This window comes from Contarinia nasturtii, unplaced genomic scaffold (assembly GCF_009176525.2).
Source record: "Contarinia nasturtii isolate CC-2019 unplaced genomic scaffold, AAFC_CNas_1.1 Cnas_scaffold_533, whole genome shotgun sequence".
Classification (NCBI taxonomy): domain Eukaryota; kingdom Metazoa; phylum Arthropoda; class Insecta; order Diptera; family Cecidomyiidae; genus Contarinia; species Contarinia nasturtii.
Window position 1 is genome coordinate 2941995 of NW_022197885.1, and position 14745 is coordinate 2956739.

Genomic DNA, 14745 nt, shown 5'->3' on the forward strand with positions numbered 1-14745 from the left:
GCTCTCAACGAAGCAACATCAATTTCATCCATCTTCGTACAGGTTGAATATTTGGCGCGCATTATTCAAAAAATAACCGAAGTTGATTTTCAATTTTTCATGGTCGAAAAAAATCATTTGTTTCTTTTCTTTTCTCTACAATTTTTGGTGTTTATAAATTTTGTGTTGGACTCATACAAAATACAAAACATTCAAGTTCTTGATTGCAGACTTTGTGTATTGAAGTGTCGTATTGCATTTGCATAAATTGTCCGCATTGCTTGACATTTTCACTGTGTACGGCCCGAGTCCGATAGCCGTTACAGTGATAAATTACTGAGTGTCACTTTTTAATTATTTTATGAAGCAAATTAGAATGTAAGCAATAAATAAGAACACAAGTACATTTCTGAATGGTCGTGTGTCGTATATAAAAAAAGAAAAGAACAAAATTGGTGTTTTGTCTGCACAAGTGCGTTTGTAATAATTAATTGGCCAAGAGCGAAACGCGAACCAAGATCAACATTGATGCACACAGATTTGCGCATCATACTACCTTAATTAGTGGATATCGTTTGGTTTCATAACGGTAAGTACGTAACTGAAATTCTTTTAATCAAAGATATTCGACACAGCCTAGAATGGGCTGCTTTTTTAATCAACAGAAATCTAGGGCATAATTATTATTTTGTTTGGAACACGGATTTAAACATCATCTTAATTACGGGCCACTTCAAATTGATCCGATTAACTTTTTTCCTCTTCATTGATCGGATTAGCGAAAAGTAACATAAACGATCGTTTTTTCTGCTTGTCAAATTTTACTTTTCACAAAATTTGATGATCAGCAAATATTACCGTTTTGCAAACTGTTTTCAAGCGTATTTTATTTATTGTGTGAAATGATTGATGACAAGCCAATTGAAAATGAGAGAAAAAAACGGAAAATGAAAAACGACAAAGTTCTGAAATGATTATATACACTATACAGTTTTATAGTGGATACGGTGATTCTATATTACGGCAACCATAAATCGGACACCATAAAAACTGTTTAGAAGAGAAAACATTCTGTTTGTTACGCACTAATCAAACAAAATAAAAATTTTCGATAGAAAAAAGACCGTGAAGTGTAATGAATAAAATAATAAAAATAGCCGAACGATTTGATCGTATGCATGTAGAGAAATATGGTCGGCGTTCGTTACAGTGTGGATTTCTTTTTTAACACCGTTAGCAAATTAAGCGATGAGATCAAAATGAATAAATGTTGCACTTAATATACTTATTAAAAAAAAAACCAGCGAATACTAGGAAATGGTGGTGAAATGCTTTCTTTTTATGCTTTCAGTTGCAAATTTATGTACATTGTATTATCGATTTCAAAAGACAATCTCACAGCGGGACTACGATTTTATATCAGATATAAAATGAGATAATGTCTTTCTTTTCTCTTTCTCTCTCTCTCTCTCTCCCATTTTTTCTCTTTCAATGGTTGAGTAACTTTTGAATTGATATCGGCATATTTGTGTAAAGAATTTGTTTGTTCATATTTCCAAATTGCTACTAAATTGATTCTTTAAAAAAAGAGGCATACAATCGCTGAGAATTTTTTTCTACTAATAAGTTGAAAAAAACAGAATAAATGTTACACGTAACGGTTAAATGAGTTTCAACACTTTTTTGCACCTTTTCCATCTTATATAACAAAATGTTTGACTTTTCATTTGTGATCAAAATGACTTTCATGCATACATTTTGGAGTGAAAAGTGATCGAATCTTGACAATGGTCACGAATCCTATCATCGACCATTCAAAAGATCAATTTCACTTCATTAAATCATATGTGTAATCGATACGTGATAAAATCACCAGACATTCTTTTCGACCATCTTTACACCGATGATCTAAAGAAAATACAAAAAGATGATCAGTGTTCACACCAAAGAAAACGACAAAGAATGAAGATCTTTGATTACAACAATGAATACAAATTTGTACTTGAACATCACCAGCTTTGATGGCATTCATTTATGCAGATTGTTCGCTCAATGTCCAAGATTTCGATCACATTGTTCCAAAAACATAAAAATGAATCCAATAAAATTTGATTGGCATTCATTGCTTTTGAATGACAAAAATCCGGTTTTATCGAAGCATCTTCGGAATTTGTAGTCCAAACAAAATTCAAACGGTATAATTTGTATGGCAGTCATATAAAAAAAAGCATATACACAATTTACAACTCAACAATATTCGGTCAAAATAAATGAAAAGCAAACAAATTAATAATCTTATATGATGATGTTTTCTATTTACTTTAAAAAAATACTATTTAATTTTTTTTTTTGCAATCATAAATCGCACGATGTGTTTTTTATCTCTTTTTTGCATGAATTCTCTTTTATTCAAATTAAAATAACATGAAGTCGATTTATTTCTCGGTTTTGAAATGTGGTGCATAGACAAAGATAAAAGAAAGGTGTTGAATAACACGCAAAATTCGGAGGAATTACTTAAGTGAAAGAGACGAGCATTTAATTTTGACTAAAAACATACACAACATACGTGTGTCAAATAACAAAAAGTGTTTTCCATCGAACGTTTTGAAGTGAAAGAGAGATAAAAGCGCAAATGGAATTCATTCAAGTTCATTGTGTAGCATGTATTTATGTGCAATACTATTTGTTCACATCAATTTTTGTTTCTTCTTTCTTAACCAGCTCTCAGCTGGTTTCAACATCACGGCAACACGGTAATAGCATAAGTACACAAAGTTTTACATCCGATTAACAGTCAAAACTATTAATTTGTAATTACGCGATGCTCAGTTATGTTTATGACTTTTCGTACTACGATCGCGCCAGTCTCTGTGTCTATTGTTGTTGTTTCCCTCTGTGTTTTTTTGTTTGTTTGTTTGTCTTCTTTCAGGTGTTGAATCGACAACATGTGTGCAATTGTGATGACGGAAAAGGCACTAACATTGCACATTACTGTTTGTGATGTTACTTCATACTTGTGTTGCTGTTTTGTTTTGTTTTTTTTTTCTTCTCGGTTCTTTTTCTTCTTTAAATCGTATTTTTTCCCTATTTGGCGATGCTTCATTCCTCTGCGATCATCGTTTTGTTTATTTTATTGGCTGGGTTACATTATGTCTGAGTTCGCGGCATCATATTACTGCGCATTGGATCATCTGTTTTTTTTCACCTTTTTTTCAACGTCATTTTATGATATTATTGTTGTTGTTTTTTTTTCGTTCGTTCGTTCGTTAGTTCATTCGCAGTTCCTTTTCATTATTACTACTCGCTTTTTTCCTGTTCATTCAATTGTTCTGCGGTCTATAGCACCGTAATCATGCCAGAATGCCAATAGCAAGACATTTTAAATGAATATACTTCGCACCATGAAATGTAAAAAGTTCAACTCAATTCATCTGTTTATAGAGCATGAAAATCTATAGCAAATATTTGAACTTACAAAAGTGCATGTTAACTGTTCTTTTGCTTTCTTTTTGCGCCCGCTAACGGAGGCTATGCGCTTCATTTGTTCGGTTGTTTTTTTATTGCTATGCGCACGTGAAATAAAAAAAAAACAACGAAATTATCTAGAAAACGATCATCTTGTGTGAATGTCACATTGCGGTGGCACAGTACAAACAAATACACTCACACACACTTTTTTTTTGTTTTGATCATTTACGATAAAGTGGCATTTGCAAATATAATTGCTATTTAGAAATGATACCCGTTGCGAGAAGTTTCAACGATTGACCAATTCTGATATAAAAATTCTAAACAAAGGTAGAAACCAAAGACTTAACGTCCGTTTTGGTATATGTTTTTCCATTGAAATTGCCATTGAATGTTCTGCTTCTGACCAAATCAACATGCAGTTCTTTTGAAATAGATCATTTTATTAATTGGCCAACGAGCATAATTTAATAGGCAAAATGTTCTAGATATGCAATTGAATTTTCCCGCCTCTGTAATATTATTCGTATTTTCGACATCCACTATAGCCTATTCCAAATACACACAATTAGCACATGGACTAGATCGAATGAATATCCATTCAAGAAACACTGTCAAGTGAATGTCCATGTTTACCATTTTTGTAGCGCTAAAATTGATGCGTTCGCCCATTCTTTCTACATTTGATTTCCAGTAAAAAAAAATAAATAAAAAAAATGCACAAATGAAAAACACTGTCGCCGCTGCTGCCGCCACCGCCGCGATTTCTCGTTTTAATTGAATGCTTGAGGTAGAATGCGAAAGCAATGGAACAACATTCACAACTGCGAGAGTGTATCAATTAACTGAATATAAATGATGTTCTAGCCCGATCTATGCCATGTTCTTTTTTTATCTATTTTCATTTCGAATGTTTCATTGAGATGTTTGTGCGCGGTCGCAGTGCAAGCGTATTATCTGTGGTACGCACGATGGTGATCCTGCTGTGTGCAACAAGCAGCATGAATGGTGATTTAGTCAACAATAATGATCATTTGTAGAACATTCAAATGTTTTGCATTCTATGAGTTTCATTCGGCGTCGAACGAGTTTTACATGCGGCATAAAGAATATCTCTCACATTCTATCAATTTCATTCTACGTGCTTTTATGTTGGTGGTGTTTTCTTTTTGTTATTCATTTGCTACAATCGATATCTTCTACGGCGCGTAACACATTCATTTGGATAATGAGCGCATGAAATGAAGATGATAGAAATGATGAGATCGTCGTCGTCGTGACGTTGAACAGAATAAAAAAAAACAAATTCCGATACAGTGTAATTAAATAATATTTAGGTGAATCTTGAACAGTTGCTTCATGGAACTGGCACCCAATGTGTGTGTGCGCGCGCATACACACATCATTTTAAATTCAGTAAATGAAGATATTACTGACCCACTGACCATGATTTCGCGAACGTGAAATGAAATGCTAAACACGGGAAGGGAAATGATTTTTCAACAGAATGATTCTATAGCATAGAAAATAATAATAATAATAAATAAAATGATTATCCATGATTCTTTCGTCCATACGGTCGCTATTAGTCAGTCGTATAATTTCTTTGTTCTTATTATTGCTTTCGGTCGTTGTGTGTATCTTCATTTTTTTCATTCATTCATTCGCTAAATTATTAACTTGCTACGCGTACCGGTTACATTGTGCATATTAAATATGATTCTATTTCGATGTGATGTGCTGGGAATATGTGTGTCGGACGGGGCCACCGGTGAGTGTAAGCGGCCACATGAAATTGATGCTTTGATGGAAAAGAGCACGAAATGCGATTTAATTTAGTTTTTTTTGTTGTTATTATTCTTAACACAGCACACAGCAATCCGATGCAAACATTTGTTTTTCTTTCACATTCGAGGCGATCGTATCAGAACGTTCTACTTACAATTGTCGTTTGGCATTCGATTCACTCGAAGTCGTTAATCCGATTTCGTTTTTTACGCGCGTCAGAATTGCAAATTTCGATCACGAAATGCTGACTGCTTTCATTTCGAATAAAATTTGTTTACGCTTTCGATATGCACATGAAACATGCTGGAATTTAATGCAATGTTTCGTATGTGTATTTTCCCTAGTTTTTCTTTCTTTTTTTTTCTGCGTCTATCTATTTTCCGCATCTTGTTCTGTGTCGTTAAAAAAGACAACTTAAAATAAACTGAATTGTGTTTATAAATTCAAGTACCATACTCAAGTGCCGGGTTTCACTCTGGCTGCCGATAGATGTGGGCATTGGCACATTTATACAACATGAACATGACATTGATATATAAGAAACAAGAGCCAGAATCGTTCTTACTTTTCAATTTCAATATGCCAATGCATGATAGCATGACGCGAGCACAAGCCTGAGCGGTAAAACAGTTAGGCAACAACATATCAAATTGCATGCATCGGCTTGCAGTTTGAACTGACTGGATTTAGGTCAAATTTATCGCTGAAAACCGTTAGCCGCTTGAAATGACATTTGCAGGCTCCCTCTTCATATGGCAAACAGAACAAGTTCCAATCGACTGGTTTTATTCTTTTCCCATTGACACCATTGAATCAGATTAGACCACTCTTCATGAGAATGCAGAGAAAATTATCAATACAAACCAAATATGAATCTATATGCACTCACTTCGTGAGATGGAACATCATTTTATAAGACATCTCACACGAGCTCCACTGTAAACAATTCAAACTTTTACCGAAGATCGTGTGCCAGTGCTTCATTTAAATTCGCAATTCACTATTATACCAACAATTGTATTTTTTTTTTAAGTGCGCAAATCTGACACATGGCATTTCAAATATTATAAACAAACTAACTGAGATTGACGGCACGGAAATCAATTAATACAATAACATTGTTGCAAGCAACCGGGAAATAAACAATCACGATGCCAACGAAGTTGATCTTTCTCCACGGGAATACCAAAGATCCATAGGCTAGATGCTCAATACTTGGAACACTAAATCCATTATTGAACGGTTTAATTGAATATTTCCATTTGTTTGCACAGATTGGAGCGTATTATTGGGTTACTGGGAACTGTCGAAATCGAATGAAGTGGAGTACATTCGTGTATCCTGTTTTAAACGTAGTTTATTTGTTTGTATCCACATTAAAATTCAACAAATGATCAAAGAATTTTTAAAATTCAAAGTTGACATTGAACGGGAAACGGAAAGTATCCAAATCTAGATCCAAATAGAACAAATGACTTAGAAAAAGTTTCAAATCAGTATCCACCGAAAAATTAAGCAACGAAAGAGACATAACAAATATGGAAAAGAATATTGAAAAATCTGAAGTCACAAAATCTGCTGAAAAATCACCACGCCAAAAATCGAAGACCGACAAGAGTAGAAAAAATACATTTTTAAACTGTGAGTACAATGGTTGTGTGAGTGCCATTAATAAAAAGCAGCACATGTTAACGCATACCAATGAACAATTTGAATGTGATATATGTGGTCGAATGTTGGCATCGAAAAATGGAGTGAGAGCTCATTTCAATGTTCATTACCTAGTAAAAGAGCTTAGGTGTCCGATTTGCGGTGGCATTTATAAAAGTGAATCGAGTCTCAGTTAATATGTACGATACGTCCATAATAAAGAGCCAACGCGATTTATATGCAGTGTTTATGGAAGAGCATTGCGGAAAAATCATCTGTTGAGAAAGCACATGAACACACATATCGGTTGGAAACCCATTTGAATGTTCGTACCACGGTTGCGAAAAGCGATTTTATACAAAAGCCCACCGTAGTGCACATTCATTTACACACTGGCGATAAGAAGTTCAAGTGCACCGAGGCGGATAGTGACCGTCAATTTGTTTATTCGATAGATTGTAAACGGCACAAATGCAAATTGCATGTTATACAAACAAATACCTGTGTCCAATTTCTTTGAAAATCTTCCCAGAAAATATGTCTAAAAAAACACCTGAAATCACAGTGATGATTCTTAATTGAATAATTTTTTCAAAATGAATTTGTACGAATAATTAATGCAAAAAGAAAAATAAATGTGAAAGCAGCTAATTTTTTCTACATAAGAATAATTCTTTTATTCATTAAGAAAACAAAGTGAAAGGCTCCGTTGTGCCAAAAGATAGTGAGCATAAACAATTAAAAGTCTACTTTCATGCAATTGATGGTGCATCAGTGAAAGCACGAAATGTGTTCTTTGTTTTTAGAATTTAAATCGTATTTTTTTTGCCATGAACAGGTTTGTATACGCAAAGGTAGACACGTTCACTGCTTGAATTCTGAACAGGCAAATCCAGAATTCAGTTGTGTCAGGTCCAGCAAAATTCATTTCCAGTTTGAGAGCACGATAAACCATTTTTGCAAACTCGTTTGAAATGATTAAACACAAAAATTCATTCTTTGCAACATTTTGGATTTTTTTTTTTCTACCAACAATTTCATAAATTCCATCATAATAATCCATTTGAGAACAAACAAAAAGAAGTCCAATGAAATGGTATCGAGCATGTTTATCATCATTTCATTGCGTTCCATCATGTTTTGATATTTTAATTGGACAGATTGCACGCTATCTCTCTCTCTGTGTGTCTCTAATAAACATTTTGTAGTAAACATTTTGATAACAAGTGGCGATTATCGTGTGGCTGTGATGATTAAGCTCTCGAGTCAAATTGCAGCAGAAAATCTGATCAACGAAAACAAATTAATCAGAATTTTCATTGGCCGGCCGTGTTCTAAGTCATAATAACGCACACCAATTACGAAAAAAAAACATTCCTTTAAAATTGTGACTTAGATTAACATCGCAACGAAATCGAATGCTGAAAAAAATAGAATTTAAAACAAAAACGCTATCTACTTACATTTTAGATATAATAGTTGAAACTTATTAACGGTAAATGCGGTAAGATCATGCCAGTGAGTTTACCATTGCATCGAAAGCATGCACGCGCGCATAACTATTGTTTAATTGCATATAAATACAGTCTTGTTATTTATCGTTTGGTGCATGTGCTGTTGTTGTTCGTATCAGTTTGCGTGACTTTTACCGTGTGCGCAACAATGTTCTTGTTGACTCGGGCAAATATGCGGAATTAAGATGTGTTCAAAAGAAGAAAAAAAAACTGAAGAAAGCTTACACGTTACGCCTAAATTGCAATCATTTCTAATCTCTAATCATTCTTTCGGTCGGTTTTGGTATGGTGGTGCAGTGTAGTACAGATTGCGTACCGGCGCACAAAGATCACTGCAGATATTATATACGTAATATGTAATGGCAAGTTGAATATATCATATCAATTGTAAAATTTAATAAGCAAGCCAAATCGAATTGACCCGATGCAAAAATAAAAAGCGGCGCAACCATTTTTAATTTTCAACTTCAAAACAAATGGGCATTTTAACGAGCATGCAATTTGCCTGCAAGAGAATTTATGATTCATTTATGCCATGTTAGGCAATTATTACCCATATATATCTGAGAAATTTTCAGCAATGAAAACATTCTTAATTTTCTTCCGGTGACTGATCCGTAGCACCATCACTAATTCCCAGCGATACTAATACAAAGCGGTAAAAGTCTTTTATTCTGTCGTTTTTTTTAATGTTATTTACTTTTTTTTTTCATTTGGCTTGAAATACACACCGCACATACTTTGCTATAATTATTTTAAAAATCAACAGAAACTATGAGAGCATGTATGGTACACAACAATAAATATCATTGCACAAAATGAATACAAGTACGTATATATGTATCAGTAATTGGACGTCATGTTTAATATCTCAACTTTATTACGATCAGTTTCACATAGAGTGAAATATATCACGCAATCGTCAATCGTCATTGTTGAGTATTTGAGAACAAACTATTCTTAGAAACTAGAAATATAGCAGTAAAACTTGATGATTTTTCAACCGAACTCAACTCAATAAGTTTATCGTTTTATTCTCTTTCAGATATAATTCAGGCATCTATGCACAGAGAGATCGTAAACAACGATACATAAATTGAAGTAAGTACACTTTCCACTACATATTTCTTAAAAAGGGACAAAAAAGCTCCTGAATGTATGCTACGCAAAAAACGAAGACAGTGAAGCGATAACAAAGATGGCGACATCATTCACAAAGAGTAGACATCATAAGTACCACATACTACCGTACTTAAAGAAATTAAAACTTATCTCTCGCCCATTAAATGCGTTTGAAAACCAAAGAATCAATCGAATGTCATAGTTGAAATTGAGAAAAATTCGATTGATATTTTATGTGGTTCAATGAGATGTTATAAAATTAAAAAAAAAAAAAACGAATTAATTTGCAAAAGCAAAATGTGATTGTGAAAAAGACAAAATTCTCAAATAGATAACATTGTTGATAAACTGGTATGAATGTGGTGGCGCTGCATATCAAATCAACACAATCAAAATGCTTTCTCTTTGATGAAGAAGAAGAAGTAGAAGACGGACGGCAAGGAGCGAATAGAAAATAATAAAGCTATCAGAACTGTCAATGCACAACAAACATAAAGTGACGTTTATGAGAAAAATTCTCTCGCGACTTTTTTTTTCTCCTTAATGTATTGTTCACGAAAAAATAAATATTCAATTGTTTTTTTTTCTCCGGGTACACGTATTATCGAATAGAAATTTAAATAAATCACGTCGATTGTGAAAGGCAACCAAAAATTTGGTATTTCTGGATTTTGGTGCCAGACGTACATACATTGACGAATCAAGACAAACTATTGCTGAACAGTATGTATGTGATTCAATTGAATAACGGTGAGCAGCACTATGTTCAAGCAACATCGGCTGTATTGTCATCATCCACACCGACAGCCACCGCAATTACAATTAATCCAACCGATCAATTGCAATCGAATGCATATTTACAAACAAATACATTGGGTCAAATACAAGCGATGCAACCACAAGAGACAACAGTCATACAACAACAAAATGATTCATTTCAAGATATACTCGATTATATTCAGCATTTATACACTGAATTGGCTAAAGAAAAGAATATCAGACATTATATTTGCTTATTTTGTACACAAGATTTTAATGATGTACGACAATTATTGCGGCACACATCGTTTTCGCATCGAAATAAAATCTTAGACGGTACCATCAGTTTGGAGCAAGATTTCGAGGCTCTCATTCGCAAAAAGATCATTGCTAAAGAGCAACAAAATCAAAATCAACAACTTTATCAATGTGTACAATGTCAACAGATGTTCAATTCATTGGAAATTATATCGGAACATTTGGCACATTGCCATCAGCCATCACCGACAATCTCAAATATTGTGCCATCTTCCAATAGTGCTTCTTCGTATCATGAGAAAACACCCACAGAATTAATCAATCATTCAACATCATCAAATAAATCGCATATTCTGACCGAACAATACGTTCCATATGGATGTGCACAATGTAAGTTCTGTTCTGGCTTTGGAACAATGTGCTGTGTACGAATAAAAAAATAAATAAATAAATAACTTTTCATTTGAATTTCATTGATTTAGGTGGGCGACGTCATCACACAATCAGAGATCTTATGATTCATATGCGAACGTGTCAAGATGAAACATTTTATGATGCGGCCAATCATTTGCAAAACAAAAATTGGGTAGAAGCACCGAAAAATCAACACATTGTTATCAACGAAGAGTCAACAAATGTGGTGCTAAAAACAACTGGCCTTTGGCTAATGCCAGAACCGCCTGGCCAACAAATTGGCACCGAAGCGTTGCGTGGCTTTTGGGTGATGCCATCGTCAACTAGTGAATATATTGAAGAACAATTGAGACAACAACAAGAGCAACAAGAACAACAAGAAAAATTACGACTCGAACAAGAACAAAAACGATTACAAGAAGAACAAGCCGAACAAGCACGTTTACGGCGTGAGGAAGAAGAACAACTCATAATACAACGTCAAATTCTTGAGCAACAACAAAAACTACGATTACAACAACAGTTGGAAGAGCAACAAAAACAAATGCTATTGCAACAACAATTACAGCGTCAAACACAATCGGTGGTGCAATCAATTGCGTCTGTTCCAAATGCGATGCCCTTAGTTAAGTCATCGCCGACAGCGGTAATCAGTCATCAGAATCAGGCAAATATTCAGGCTCAACGGCAACATTCGGCTGCCACAAACACAATTATTGTTTTGAATGACGAGCAAATTTTTAGTCAATCCGGCACCGATGCACTGCGATGTATACAAGCAAGCGATGGATCATACCATGTCATCGGAAATGTTGATTTGAATGACAGACAAATGACAAATGCAACATCTGTAATTGCACATACATCGCCGGCAGTTGATACTACACCGATATCAACACCCACAGCGACGGTAACATCAACCGGGCGCAAACGTCGCACGCGAAAACAAAATTCAACTTATACTCATGCAAATGACGGTGGCGATTTAATAACATTAGAAAATGTGGTATATCAAACGCCAGAGCCAACTGTATCAACGTCAGTCGCAACCAAAATGACCAATTCAAAAAGAAGGCGAGTTGCACAACAAACCATCGACACAACGCAATCGATTGCAATCGATTCGAATCAAACGGTCATACAAAATGTTGATGCTACTGATATTCCGTCACAACACATTTATCTTGCCTACAATGATAACGGTGTACTTGTACCGATTGAAACAACTTCAACACTAATGAAAAACGATACACAAGGTAATGCGGTCGATTTATCGCAAGAGCAATATATCATCGAAGATTTGGATGCATCCAGAAAGGCACAACAAAAAAGCCGAAGCAAATCATCAACATCTAGGTCACAACAGCAACCGTTGCCACCACCGCCGCCGCTCACTCCGGCCTCAAGCAGTTCGGCAAGTGCGAATTCAGCAACATCAGCCAGAGTTATTGTGCCCGATACAAATGTCAATGATTTATCTGCATATAATATTGATGATTTGTCACATTTGGACAAACCAATTGTGTCGGAGAAACCATCCACTGTCGTCCCAATCAAGCCATTGAAATCAAAACCACAATTCATGGACAGTTTCTTTTCATTTTTAATGAATCGCGAGTCGAACAAATTATGAGTGTTAAAGTGAGCTTCAATCACTCCGTCGATGATTCCATCGATCGATTGAAGCCACTTTAAATGGGAACAGCAAAGTTCATAAATTTCATTATTTTTTTTTAAATTGATTTCAATGATTCTTTTTTTTTTTCAAATATTCTCTCAAATTTTTCATGATTTCGTTGTAAGCCATAATTTAGAATCCATAGTCGTATAGTGTTTATAATATATTGATATGAATACGATTTTCACATATTATTATTAACGAAATTTTATGGTTAAAAAAATGCTATATAGAGATTTTATGTTGGAAATTTCTTCTTTTTTTTTGAGATACAAAAATTGTGAATAATACTATATTTTTATTCGAATTTCGATTCGCGTTTACAAATAACTTTGAGGTTAGTATTTGAGTTGAATAGACTTGCTAAAAAGTGTTCGGCGAACGAAATAAAACATATGCATGTTGTCTTTTTTAAGAAAAAAGAAAGAAAATCCGAAGTAAATAAATAAAACATGGAAACAAATCCCGAAATGAAAATGTCTTTTTCTAGCTTTTTTAATTTGATTTGCCAATTGACACTTGAACGATATGAATCGATAAATGGCAATGCAGTCGATTAATGCATAGAGAAACGATTGAAATTGCAGAAAATGAATACAATTTACAACTTATTTTTGTTTGGCTGAATTTCTAGGCGGGAAAATTGTTTTGTTTACGTTTGTTAGCAACGTTTTGCCGCAATCAAGTGACCAAAATATTATATTATTAGTATTGTAATTGGATAAAATATCAATTCATTTCAGTTATTACCATTATTATTGCTCATCATTTTCAGTAATTTCATTTCGAATGGCTCAAATTCGTCCATTGCATCAAACTATCGAAAAAATGCCATTCAATTTTTTGCAAAAATTACCCAACAAGAATGGTGTTGATAAAAAGTTCGTATTGCATTGTTCAACCTGTCACTTCGACATTTCATTTCAATTCCATATTACTATGTATATGCCTTTGTATGTGATTGACATGGAAATATGTGCGCATATTGTTCGGTCACTTAAGACCCGACTACATTCACAATCGAAAATGTTGAGTATTACCATTGGTGTGTGTAGTGTTGCTTGTGGCTGCGTTGTTGCATTGTATGCGGATTTGTTATTATTTTCGTTCATTCCGTTAGTGTGTTCACAGTAGATTTTGTATTTGACAAGTAGACACACACAATTTGAACATACTTTGTATCACTTGATGGAATTTTGATGGTTATTAGTTTAATGGTGACAAACAAACGAAAACGACACAATTTCCCGATGATTTCATCCGAAAGTAATCGAATTTATCCAACGACAATGGCACATTCAACAGCTATCAACAATGGACATTCAACAGCAACAACAATGGGTAAAGTAGTACGCATTCGGCCAAATATTTATGTGTTTGTTTGTGAATTTGATGGATGCGAAACCGAACACCGAAGCATCGACAGTTTTTTGCGGCATACCGAAAGTCATTTCCGGAGCGATTCAACCGTAGATACGCCAATCCACACAACAACCCATGTTCATTCGAATTTCCAACCATCGACACCAACACAATCAGATTCATTTCTCACCAATGGTTATCATATTCCGTTTAATGGTTATCAACCGATTTCGGAACCAACATCGCCAATGGATCCGCATCCAGTTGATATCATTGCTGCCAATCCATTTACGCAAAATAATGACGATGACTTTGTATATGAGTTGTACGAAATTGTTGATCTTGGATACGATCCTGATGGTAAAAAATTTCCAAAAGCATTAGAACTTGATTCATCACCTGTGAAGAAAACGAAATCACCGAAAACAACGAAAACAACGAAAACAACGAAAACACCACAATCAGCGGACGAAAATTTACCATGCCCATTTTGTTTTCGCAAATATAAAAAACAAAAAGCATTAACACGACACAAAAAAGGATTTCACGCAAATATTTTGGAAAAATTTTCAGAATCGAAAACACTCTTTAAATGTTTGATTTGCAAAATGAAATTTTCACAGGCCAGGAAAACGGAAGCCGAAAAACATATGAAGAAGCATTTCAGAGGACAAACGAAAAAATGAAATCAAACAAACGAATAGTTTTAATTAATGTTTTAATAATAGGTTTCACTGAAGATTATTATAG

At 34.3% G+C, this 14745-nt stretch overlaps 2 protein-coding genes across 3 annotated transcripts in view; both read left to right on the forward strand.

Annotated features, from left to right (window-relative positions):
• Nucleotides 1-14745, forward strand: part of LOC116339889 — a 27698-nt gene continuing 12953 nt past the window's right edge. For both annotated transcript variants that reach the window (XM_031765971.1, XM_031765973.1), the window contains exons 1-2: nt 1-568; nt 9448-9503. The gene's annotated coding sequence lies outside the window, so the exon portion shown is untranslated. The remainder of the gene's footprint in view (nt 569-9447; nt 9504-14745) is intronic.
• Nucleotides 9943-13099, forward strand: LOC116339885 (ras guanine nucleotide exchange factor B-like). Its single transcript, XM_031765966.1, has 2 exons — nt 9943-10931; nt 11024-13099. Exons 1-2 carry the CDS (start codon nt 10250-10252, stop codon nt 12586-12588), a joined length of 2247 nt encoding a protein of 748 aa, XP_031621826.1. The 5' UTR covers nt 9943-10249; the 3' UTR covers nt 12589-13099.